This window comes from Brassica rapa, chromosome A04 (assembly GCF_000309985.2).
Source record: "Brassica rapa cultivar Chiifu-401-42 chromosome A04, CAAS_Brap_v3.01, whole genome shotgun sequence".
Taxonomy (NCBI): Eukaryota; Viridiplantae; Streptophyta; class Magnoliopsida; order Brassicales; family Brassicaceae; genus Brassica; species Brassica rapa.
Genome location: NC_024798.2, coordinates 575,591 through 588,996, shown reverse-complemented (window position 1 = coordinate 588,996; position 13,406 = coordinate 575,591). Strand labels below are relative to the sequence as shown.

Here is a 13,406-nt window from a genome sequence, read left to right as displayed (position 1 = left end):
TAAATCACCAACTGGAAAATTATTATGTAAAATAAAAATTGTTTATAAAAATGTATTTTTACTCATATTTACATTATTGGTTCTATTGAAGAGAAAATATAACAAGACAAATATATATATATATATATATATATATATATAATTGGCTAATATTATTGCTGTTGAAAAAATATAAAATTATTGTCGATATCTCTTATCAATTTTTGTGTTTAAAAAATACATTTTAAACAATTATATAATATTGGTAAGTTTTATATATATATATATATGTATATATTATATTCAATCTTATAAAATAAAATTGGACAATAGAAAAGTTAAAAAAAAATACATGCACGGGCGTGCGGATCTAAATATAATATATATTAAAAAAGGAGCATTACAACTTTTTAGGTTGTCATGTGTCATCACCATGATTCTTAAAATCTTTAGAGTAATATGTTAGTCCATCTAAATATATAATAAGTTTTTTATTAAACTAACAATAAATTAATTATTAATGTTCTCAATTACTTTCTTAAATAAAACATACGGAACTTTCTAATACGATTAAAGTATATATAACAATTAATAACTTTAAATAATAAAGATTTGATACAATTAGTGCACCCTCTATCATTTTTGTTTACCTTTAAATTATTAAAATATAAATTAAACAATCACATTAATCATATAATTAAAATTTAGATTTTTCCGTCTATATTTTATTTTGAAATTTTTAAAAGTTTCACGTTAAAAATTTTACGATCCATGGTTTACTTTTTTTTTTATGACAAGAAACAAACGATTATAAAATCATATAAGTAAGAAGTGTCATTTAATAAATATCATGATTAAAAAATGTATATATATATATATATATACATATTAATATCTTAATGGATTACATCGTACACTAAATGTCTTCATGAATCTGTGATAAACATTAAATTTATAGGGTTCCAAATCACAAAGAATCTGAAGAGATCAAAGGATGTGAAGTAATGAGAAGTAGTGGGGGTCGACTTAATTGAGATTAAATGTAAAGTTTATGGCTGCAGCATAAGCGTGGTGAATACGTTACTCAGTTTTGGTGTACGAAGAAGAAGATGAGATTAGGGTTTATAGGAAAATGGTGTTGAACACGATAAACAAACATATGTCTAACTCTGAGCCAAACACACCCAAAGCCCAAGTGCAAAACACTGTAGAAAGCCCAAGAAAAATATAAATGTATCTGAAGCTGAATCGACAAAACCAAAACGACACATATGGAGTATTAAACATTCGAAAAAGCCCAAAAACATACATACCGTAAGTGATGTTTAATGGCATGAGAGCTCTACCTGCTCGACACGTGGCGAAGAAAGGATCATGGATGGATGACATGGCGCTCCAAAGAGTCTTTCTGAGCTACTTTATTAATATATAGATACTGTATCAGTCCTCCTTTTCATCGGCTCAACCTTCAAAAAAAATATATTTAATTTACAATTATTGATTGTGAGAAATAAAAGGTGGTTCTTTGTTGCTCACACACACTCACAAAATAATTGTTTTATTGCTGATATTTTGGAAAGTGAATAGATTTCTCTAAAACAGATTTGAGCGACGAAGACGTTCCCTAAATTTTTTGTGGAGGAAAAAACCGGTTTAGGAAGCTTTGTCGGTGACGGAAAAGAGATGATTCTCAGATTCCAAAAGCGCTAGTAGCAAGGACACCAGAACATGTATGTATCTGAATTTACAGGAAATCTCTGTTGTATATGGGGGAAGGTGAACAATTTTATTATTGTATTCTATTCTATGCATATAAAATACAAATGTATATTTTATTATGCGTTTTATTCTGTTACTATACTATTTTATAATTTTCTATTTTATTTTTTTGTTAATAAGAAGTGCTCTATTTTGTTTAGAAATATAGTTTGTATTGTGATTTATATTGTATAATTTATATTACATAATGTTATGTACTTTTTAGATTTTGATATTTGGATTTATGATTCATATTTGGATTAGGGTTTAGTGATTAGAGATTAAGGTTTAGTAATTAGAAAATGAAAGGGTATGATTGGGGTCAACATTAACTTCTTACATCCAATCACATACATTTCATAATTTCACCAATATGTACTATGTTATTTATTTTGTTTCATTCTATTCGGGTTTAGAATTTATATTTGGGTTTGGAATTTATAATTGAGTTTATGATTTATATTTGGATTTAAGGTTTAGATTTGGGTTTAGAGTTTACTGATTAGAGCTTAGAGTGTAATGTTTAGAGATTGTGGTGGGATTAAAGATAACTAGAGTTGGGATATGTTTAGTATTTAAAGGTTGTAGGTGGTGTTATATTCTTATACTATTTCGGTGGTATGGAATAGAATATTCGGTGTATATATATGTGGTTAATAAATATATATGTGGATGACTCCACCAAGAGAAAGACGTCACCTACTTTCCCACTTGCAGCTTGAAACCTTTTAATCGACAAAGCATAACTGGATAAAAGAGGCTACAAATATTTGATATTGAATTATGTCAAAATCAATTTTACTCTCCTAATTTATCTCTCAAATATGGCTATTACACAAATAAGCTCTTAATGTAATTTGTACTCACTCTTTTCCTTTTGCCCTAATTACAATGCTACCCTCTCTTATATAGCCATAGGTTTGGAATGTGACGCAAATCATAAAAATGCAGATCAAACATATAATGTATATCAAATGCAGATCAACCAGATTATACAAAACATATATAAATTTATTTATCAATACATTAACTGAATATCATTTTTGATTGAATATTACAAAAAGTAAAATAATTAAAATTTAATATTTAAGTAAAAATGCAAGTTCTTAAGTATAATCATAAATACAAATGACCAAATAACATATATGAATTCATTAAACAAATGTTTATGAAAATATTATAAAATAACAGTTTATAAGCAAATATTAATTATTTTAATTATATTGATTATTTTAATTATATTAATTATTTTAATTATATTACTTATTATCAAGAATAAAAATAATACAAAATAATATATATATATATATATATATATATATATATATATATATATATATATATATATATCAGTGTAAATATATATATATGATTTTGAGTGAAGAAAAAATAGATGATATAAAACAACATGTATGAGAATTTATGGAAAATAGAATATATAAAATTATGGATATGTTAAATATATATATAATTTTATGTAATCTTTAAAATAAATATATTTATATTTTATTATGTAAATTATTTTAATAAAAAATATTTCATAAAACGAAAATATCAAATCTTATTTTCAAAAATTTTGTTTGTTTGGTTTGAAAACTAATTAAATACAAGATAAATATGTCATTTATATATTTTATATAAAAAAATTGTCTCAATGTTATTACAATTAATAAAAAAACAGTAAACCCTTTTTGGAAAGAATTTTAAGTTTTGAAAGTAAATAAATGAAAATAATAATATAAGTATAAGCAACTAATTACCAAAAACAAAGAATCAAAGCATGCCATTGGCCTCTGCCTTCACCCCGCATATTTTCCTTCAACACATGCAGAACATTATCTACATGAACAAAAGAATCTGCATGTAGATGATATTCTATTTTTATTGGGTATGAATAGTTTGCAGACCATATGCAGTATAAATGCAGCTCAAATATGTGCAGATTAGACTCCATTGTTTTTTGCAATTCACCATTTTTAATGCAGGGAAAAAATAAGTCATAAAATAATGGAAAATATGCATGCAGATTAATTATAAAACTAATATTTTGATATGCAACAAAAAGTTGGAAAGATGCTGAAATCATGCTAAGGGCCAATCACAATGCATGCATATCTAACTTTTTGTTTTTTCATTAATTATTTCTCTATATTTTTACGATTAATTTATTTCATTCACTTCCAAACTAAACACTAATTCTATTAAAAATATGTTTTGACATTTTTTTTAATTTAATGTTTTATGTAATAATTGACTTACATATTTATTACAAAATAATATATATTGTATTTATTATTTTAAGTATATATTATATTTATAAGTAAATTTATAGAGAAATATACATATATATATATATATATAATTTACATACTTTAAATTTTTATACAATTTTTTGTAATCAGTTGTTATGCATGTTACTTTTTATATAATTTAAAAATATATAACTTCACCACATATTTTTACTTTTCTTGTTGATAGTAATTGACATAAATAAAAATTAATAACTATATACAAAAATTAATTGTTATCTTATATCATATATAATTTTTTTATTTGTTTTTATAATATGTATTATCACATGTCCGTATTTTATATTCTGTTTAATTAACTAATTTTAAATTTTCATGTTATCTACATTCATTCAAATGAATACTAAAAATTAAGGTATATTTTAAATTAGTTATGGTTTATTGAATTATGAAAATTTAATGAGATGATCGGAGAGAATCCAATCAAAGACTGAGACTATTTTTTAATTCGGAAATCAAAACAAAGCTGGGGCTCACATCGATGAGAGTGGACAAATTATGAGACTCGTTGAACATCTTCACCCATGGGAACGATACTCCGGAGAGTGCCTTTGCAAAGTAATCGGTATACCTCGATAATAGCTCGTCCTCACGCCAACACTCTCTCTATTAACAAAAATAACAACAAACAAACAAACTTGAAGATAGTCGAATTCACCGGGGGCATCGCCGAGTTCACTGTAGATCAGTGAATTCGCCGGAGATCTCGTTGGAGTTCGTCTCAATTTGATCTCGTGACAGAGATTTAGAGGAGAAATAGATCTAGGTTAAATTAATGAAATGAGAGATACAATGGTATATTGGCTATTTAAATTTTAATGGTAAAAGTGGTTATGATATAAGTGAAATATGGTAAAACAAAAATGGTATTTTAGACAAATTTTCAAACTTATTATGACAAATTTTCTCTGTTTGATTCGGTGATTCTTAGAGAACGTAGACGTATCAAATAGAACCCTCTTTTAAAATTTGAAGTAAAAGAGGATTGTGACAGAACATAACAGTTCCAAAACTCGAATACTTTTGAGAGCCAGCTACATGGTCAAGTACCCAAGTCTCGGAACTATTTGTTTTGTATGTGTGTGTATGTGATTAATATGCAGTATTTATAACTTTGGTCTAACCCTAAATTGATTAGGGTCCTTGGGCCTGAAGTCACACACTTAGCACACTAGTTTAAATTGAATTTATTAGGCTAAAAGTTGGTTAATAATTATTCATTTCAATAGTAGCTATACATATAAACCAAAAATAGACCCAACAAAATGTCTCTCGCTTTTCTTCAGCTCTTTAGTCTTTTAGACTTGATGATGAATTCAGCTACTATTTCATACATTAACTGTTTCATGTGATATGTCATCCATATATCAAATATTTCTAAGTAGATAAACTTGTAAATGCTTCAACGTACATATGAAATTTAAATTAAATCAAACCCAAGCCGAAAAAAACGAGGAGGTTTACATAATGTGAGTATATTTTTCAACAAAACGAGAAATAGTAGGTGATCATTAATCAATTAATTACAGGGAGGTGACAAAATCCGGGAGATAAAGGCCACATTTTAAGATAGTTGACGCGTGAAACATACCCTGTGTTACGTTATGGGTTAATTACTTAAAATCCACGTCAGCAGATAAGTGAACTAGAACAACACACTAAGTTATCGTCTCGAAGGAAAATTTCAGTAGCTATCTTTCATTTCATCTAATAACCTCGCATGCCCCATGCATCGTATAATTAATTACGATTTTGGAAGAAAAAGTCCGACGAAAACCGAACATAACTGAATCTGGCATAGCGTTTGGTACGCCTCTGGATTCAGCTATGCCAGACAAAGCAAACCAAACCTAAACCGTATTATTAAAGTCAGAATAAACTGGCTTCCGAAATAAACTGAAAATATATTTTGCGGACAAACTAGATATTGTTAAGTTTAATTATTTATATTTTTGGTAATTTCCAAAAGCGAGCAGAAGCAAACAAGTTTAAATCCAACTAAGCCCATACTCATTTTTCCTTCTATTCAGTTCTAGTTTCGGTCCTACTCAAATAAAACCGAAAAATATGAAACCTGAAAAACGTGAACCGATCTTACCAAACAAAAGAGCTTGTCCATGCCTATATATATAATATTAATCTATAACCATTTCTTACATGTAAACAAGACATAGACGTATCAATTACTTCAAGCATCTTGAAGATAAGAAAAGGACTAGAAAAATGGGCAATTTTCTTAGGAGAAGCAGCGCAGTGCACCCGGTTCTCGGCGGCGACGGAGTGCGAAGAGAAAACGTGGAGACCGGAGGGAAGAATGGTTGTTTAAGGATAAAAGTGAGGATGAGAAGAGATAAACTTGAAGAGCTTTTGTATTTGGCTCGTCGTGGTGATCAGTCTGACGGTGACGGTGGTAATATTGGTATCTTGATTCTTAAAGAATGTATGGAAGGTCGCTTACCGGCGAGGGTTCTTAGCTCCGATGAATATGTTTCGCCTCAACCGTGTGAAACCTACTTGGTATCGAGAAGATTGAGTTCCATCAAAGAGGAATAATTGAATGAGTATGTGCTTGTAGAATATGTACTGTCGTCTTGATTGCCCTTTTTACACAAAAGAAATAATAGGTGTCTTGATTCTTGAATATAAACATAAGCCTAAAGTACTTGAATTTTAGATAAACGACAATTAATAACGTTTTTGAGATTCTTGTTATGTTATATATGTTAGGCTAAAAAGGAATAAGAGAGACCATGTTGTGTCGCATTTAACGATACATATGCAGATTTCTACATTTTCCTTTCGACAAACTACATATAAGTTTGCAGCTATATGCACACATTAGAATGTTAAGATCTAAAGTAAAAAAAAAAAAGATGAAAGGATACCCTACTATATAAGTATCTTGAGTAATATCTAGTACTCATTATCAGTTACAAAAAAAAAATATCTAGTACTCATTTTTTTTTCTTTTTTGAATTAATATTACTCATTTTTTACATGATATCATGCCTAGTAAATTAAAAGTTGCAAAGTTCGTAGCGGAAACAACACTAATATATATAAAGTTATACAAAACAATTGTTGAAATTTTGAGTTAGAAACTCATAATTATGATAATCAGAATTTTTATTTACTCAGGATATGTCTTATTTTTATATACAATTTTAAAAGGGTCAATTAGCTCAATATACAAACTGGGGAAGGATATTGCACAAGTGTGCATTTTTTTTTATTAATTTGCGAACATGAAGATTCATCATCATAAAATGACCCTTATGGCCTCGACAAGATTTGACAAGCCTATTTGGGTAGTCCTACTACCAGCTACTTGAGAAGATAAGAGATTCCTTTGGGTTTTGACGTATGATAGGTTCAAAAGCAAGTGGGTAGATAGATGGGTGTCAATGTGTCATATATCTCCACCACATTTTAAACCGTTTATTTTGCATGTTGACCTAAACATAAACAGAAAAATTTCACGACACAAAATATCAACATCTTAAAATTTACTTGACAATAATTTGAATAAATAAACAATACTTGATTAATTATCAATTTTTTTTTCACACTGAAAATTAATTTTTGTTACCATATCAATGAGGAATACAAGATCGAGAGACATACAGCAGGAGGATAGAAGAAACTCATCCCCTGAGTCTAAAAGCCCACAAAAGGGAGACTAGAAAGACATGAAAAACAGAGCATAACAAGCAAGCTCATTCTAGATAACCAAACAACTCTAAGAGACACAAAGACAGAGTCAAAAAGAAATCAATAAATCAAAGAACCTAAGACAATGATCCATGCATCAACGAGCAAAGATAAAACCACCACTTGCTTAACCTTCAAGCCAAGAAACAGACTAATCTAGTGAAGCAGCAAGGTCAAAAGAGCACACCAGCAAGTCAGCAACAACTGGAAGGATCATTAAAATAGAGAACTTCAACCCACGGAGCACCAAAGAACCACCCCAACAAAACCTCAAACTCCCAACCACTAACTGGCAACCACGGATTGAGAGCCTAAATAAGACTATGGAGAACACAAAGCCGGGAGGACATCGACGGCAAGAGGAGGAAGCCCCGAGAGCTTACCTAAGAAGAACATCCGTTCCTAAGCGAAACTTCAACTAACTAGAGAAGCAGAGTTGGAAAGCTCACACCCAAGCAACAGCGAAACACAGGCTAGAGGATGAGGCAGTGTTGAGATCACTCCATACGTACAGCATGAAAACCACAGAAGAAAAAGGCAAACCATAGTCTCCAGCCATGCACAAGGATCTCCAGATCTGAAATCGACCTCACCATAAGCGAACTATTTCCCTTCACAACACATGCCACCAGACCAAACAACTTTTAAGAGAGAGTATTGGCCACCACAGCCCGTCGATTTGCAGAGAGGAGAGAAGCCGGAGCGCCTACGAGAAGCTCATATCTAGAAGCTCCGATCAGAGGTAGAAGAAGTTGTTGCTTGCTCCAGCAAAACCAAGACGAAACAAAGCACCTCTACATCCACCATATCACAAAAAGAAAGGATTTGTTGAAAAAATTATCAGTTTTGTTGGTCAGAAATTTTCTGGAGATTTGGGGATCAGTTTTGTGTTCTTTTCATTATCGAAGTCAAAGAAGCCTGAAACGAAATGATTTGATTAATTAAAACTTCAACTGAAAATAAGAAGAAGAACAAGAAGATCAAATCAGTGAAAGATGGAAAGAGGTAGAGAATAACGAAGAAAGCGTTGTGAGAGATTTTATTTTTGTTCTTTTCTTTTAATATCTGTTAATATATTAAAAATTATTTGTCTACATTCAGGTTATCCGGTTGCTAGACTATAGGTTGGCATACAAGGAAATAGGAATATAACGGGTATTATGAAAAAGAAACAGTACCATGGCTATATAGCTAATTATAGTTTGTTTTATAGCCATCTATCGCAAATTCCCATTTTAACATCCAATCGATAACTTGAAATATTAAATTTATAATTAAACGAAATTAGATTTTGACCCGCGCTTAGAAAGTACATGTTTATTTTTGAAATTAAATAAATTCTTCTTACATAATTTATATATAAGATAATGTATAGGTTTGGGTATACTTACCGGATGCACCGAACCGTACCAAACTAAAGAAAAAAAACCAAAATTAAGCTAAAATTCATAAATAACCGAGCATATCATATATTTTTGGAACCGAAAAATAGAAACAGAACTAAGGACCAAATAAGTACTTAAATTTTTAAAATACAAATTATATACCTATTAAACATAACTAAATCATTAAAAAAAAATTATACTATTAATGAAACTATATTTGCTAATGATCACATCATGTATAAACATGCTTAAATAATATGTCATATATTCATCTAGATTTATTGTTAGAATAATTATATAATATATTATAAGAGAATAATAAATGAGTTCATTTAAATTATGTAAAGTATTTATATAGTTAGAGAAATATACGGTAAAACCAAATAAATAGTTAACTCTAGTGAAATGGTCCAACAACTTTGTTTAAGTAGATTTTTTAGAATTTTTTTTTCTTTTAATAGTATAGATATACAGTATAACCTCTTTAAGTTAATATACAATAAAAATCTCTATAAAATAATATAATTTTATAATTCTAAATCGAGTTTTTGATTCAATTAGTAAATGGATAAATTAATATCTTTATAAATTAATAAAAAAATATAATTTTGGTGTAATTTCAATATTATTAATTTATAAGAATTTGACTGTATATTTCTAAAAGTTGAGGTCGGGCACGTAAAAGTAATATTTAAATACTTATTGATGCAACGTTTTTCCTGTTGATGAATATTTCTGACTTTTTACCCTATTTTCATCTTTTTAAAATAATCTAAACGTTTGCAATTTGTTTCAGAAATTGGTTACGCAGTTCCGGTCAAAGTCAGAGATCGTTGGCGAAGAATAATTTCGTTGCTGGCAATACCAACCAAAGTTAATTTAGTATAACCTTGGTCCAAATTTATTTATATAGCCCATTTTATAACTCTTGTAAAAGGCTTATTTAATAAATTGGCCCAAACATAACTAAACCAAAACTATGATAGTGTTTTCGTTAGATGGAACTCAAAGAGAGAGATAACTAAAAGTTGTTTAATCTAAGTTGACTCCCGATTTTTTTTCCTGTTTCAGATTCTTTCGAATTGGTCTAACTCGGTATCTGATGTCGCTTGGATTTCGTCATTGTTACATTAGATTAGATTATAAAGCCCTGACCAGTCTACGACTAATGGGCCACCCATGCCCCAACCCTATCTGAATGCTCGAAATCATCGTTAACTAATTTTGCAATCACCATCCGACTTTTTCTCGTACTCAAGTATGTTTAATTCTAGAGTTCTAAACAGATGTGTGACGGAAAAGATAAGTACATTTTGGTGACATATGTATTCAAATCAATTTTTTAAAACCTTTTCCACATATTACAACTCAGTATATCACAATTCGGGATGTTAACTTAAATATATATTTTATAATGGTTCTACGTTTGTTATTATAAGATTAAGGCTTTGAGTCTTTGACTCTCTATTATGGTATCTATTAGATATAGATAGGTGTACATAATACACATGTACAGATCACTAATCATACTTGTATATATATACTCCCATGTACATTCATTCATTAATTAATGAGAGATATACTTTAAGTTTGTTACACTCTTAATATGGTATCAGAGCAAAAGCAATAGCTTCCGCCATTTTCAACGGCTTCTTGACCTTGCGAGCTTCGATTCCTTCTCATGAGTGCTTCGATTCGTCAGATTCTCGTTGATTCTCTTCTTCTCTGGATATCTCTTGTTCGTGACTTTCTTGATTTCATCTCGGTGGTGGTTTTCATTCGGATTCTTGTTTCGTTATCGATCTGAGCTCCGATGACTTCGACGGCGGCTAATCAAGCTCCGCTATCTACTCTGATCGATCACTACAACAATCCTTTCTTCCTCCACAACTCCGATCATGCTGGATTGGCTCTTGTTTTCGATCGCCTCTCTTCCGGTGCTGAGTTTCACTCTTGGCGACGCTTGGTTCGAATGACGCTCAACGTCCGTAACAAATTGGCGTTTATTGATGGTATGATTCCTTAACCTCCTTCTGATCACCGTGATTCGGGTGCTTGGTCTCGTTGTAACGACATGGTCTCGACTTGGTTGATTAACTCTGTATCCAAGAAGATAGGTCAGAGCTTGCTCTTTATGTCTACTGCTGAATCGATATGGAAGAACTTGATGACTAGGTTTAAGCAAGATGATGCACTTAGGATCTTTGAGATTGAACAAAGATTAAGTAACATTCAGCAGGGATCTTCTGATGTGAGCACATACTACACGGAGTTGGTAACATTGTGGGAAGAATACCAAAACTATGTTGATCTTCCTCTATGTACGAGTGGAAAGTGTGAATGTAATGCAGCTCTATCTTGGGAGAAGCTTCAACAACGGAGTCGAGTTACCAAGTTCTTGATGGGGCTTAATGTAGCGTATGATTCTACAAGAAGACACATCTTGATGCTTAAACCAATCCCTTCCATTGAAGAAGCTTTCAACATGGTTGCTCAAGATGAGAGGCAGAAGTTGCTCAGGCCTTCTTTGAAACCTGATAGTGTTGTCTTTCAAGCTTCTGCTCAAGCTCAACCGCAGTATTCAGAATCGATAGACAATGCTTCTTTTGCTGCAGCCGTTGCTTACCGTCAAAAGCAACGTCCTGTTTGTACTCACTGTGGTTTGTCAGGTCACATTGTTCAGAAATGCTTTAAGCTGCATGGTTATCCACCTGTTCATAAGCTGTATCACACCAACTCTTCACGTGGTCACAACTCAGGACAGAGTGGAAAATATTCTCGTAGCCAGTCTACTCAGCAACAACCTCAACCTCATCCTTCTCAGCATTCTGCTCAAAGAAACAATGTTGCTCATATTCAGAACAATGTGCTAGCTTCAACTCTCGATCTTTCTCAGTTCAATGAAGATCAGGTTAATCAGTTGATTCAACAACTTCAGAAGCATGTACGTCCTACAGATTCTGCTGTTAACTTTGCTTCTTTGCATCCGACTATCACTGCTCATGGTGTGATGCCTGTTAATTCTACTTCTGGTATTGTCCCTTTTCCTTCCACAAGTTACGTCTTGAGAACCATGCTCTTTCATTTCAACATCAAACGCTTTCATCTCTCACACATACTATCCCTAATGGTGCTTGGATAATTGACAGTGGAGCTACAACTCATGTATGCTCTGATCTGTCACTTTTTGGTGCTACTTATCTTGTTACTGGTATGACGGTTTCATTACCAAATGGCACTAGGGAAATCATAACGCATACTGGCACTGTTTACTTGTCTGATAAGCTTGTTTTGCATGATGTTCTTTATGTTCCTTCTTTTTGCTTTAATCTTCTGAGTGTTAGTGTCTTATTGAATCGTGATAATTGCTCTGCTCATTTTTATCCTGATTCATGCTTTATACAGGACCATACTCAGGTCTTGAAGATTGGTGAAGGTTTTCTTATTCGCAATCTTTCCATATTGAACGTTGCTGTTACTGCTTCTCTTGCATTATGTGGAACATTACGTACTGATGAAGATCTATGGCATATGCATTTAGGACATCCTTCTCAAGACAAGTTGAAACTTTTATATGGTACTATTCCTTTGCTTAAGTCTAGTTCTCTTGAGTCATGTCCTGTATGCCCTTTAGCTAAACAGAAAAGATGACCATTCGTTTCTAATAACAATTTGTCCTCTTCGTCTTTTGATCTTATTCACATAGATATTTGGGGTCCCTTTTCTGTTGAATCTATTGATGGTTTTAGGTACTTTCTTACCATTGTTGATGATTGTACCCGCGTTACTTGGACTTATATGTTGCGTAATAAAAGTGATGTTTCCACTATAATGTCTTCTTTTATCAAACTTGTTAAAACTCAATACCAAATTAATATCAAATCTATTCGAAGTGATAATGCCCCTGAGTTACATTTTTGGTCCTTTGCTTCGTGAACATGGTATAACTCATCAGTTTTCTTGTGCTTATACACCGCAGCAAAACTCGGTAGTTGAACGAAAACATCAACATATTTTGAATGTCGCTAGAGCTTTGTTGTTTTAAAGTCATTTACCTTTGGTTTATTGGGTTGAGTGTATTCAGACTGCGGTATTTCTTATCAATAGATTGCCATCTCCTTTGTTGAATAACACATCACCTTATGAACTATTGTTAAAGAAACAACCTGATTACTCTAGTCTTAAGGTTTTTGGATGTCTCTGTTATGTTTCCACTCAACTGAAGGATAGACATAAGTTTTTTAAACGTGCAGACTCTTGTGTG

General features: G+C 31.3%; 2 protein-coding genes across 2 annotated transcripts; both read left to right on the top strand.

The window, feature by feature from the left end:
* Window positions 1–6,208: 6,208 nt before the first annotated feature.
* On the top strand, window positions 6,209–7,834 carry LOC103862804. The gene has a single exon (XM_009140495.3). It carries the CDS (start codon window positions 6,270–6,272, stop codon window positions 6,597–6,599), a length of 330 nt encoding a protein of 109 aa, XP_009138743.1. The 5' UTR covers window positions 6,209–6,269; the 3' UTR covers window positions 6,600–7,834.
* A 3,382-nt stretch (window positions 7,835–11,216) lies between these two features.
* On the top strand, window positions 11,217–12,793 carry LOC117133634. Its single transcript, XM_033290326.1, has 3 exons — window positions 11,217–12,174; window positions 12,292–12,353; window positions 12,548–12,793. The coding sequence occupies exons 1-3, from the start codon at window positions 11,217–11,219 to the stop codon at window positions 12,791–12,793; spliced, it is 1,266 nt and encodes a 421-aa protein (XP_033146217.1).
* The last annotated feature ends 613 nt before the right edge of the window (window positions 12,794–13,406 follow it).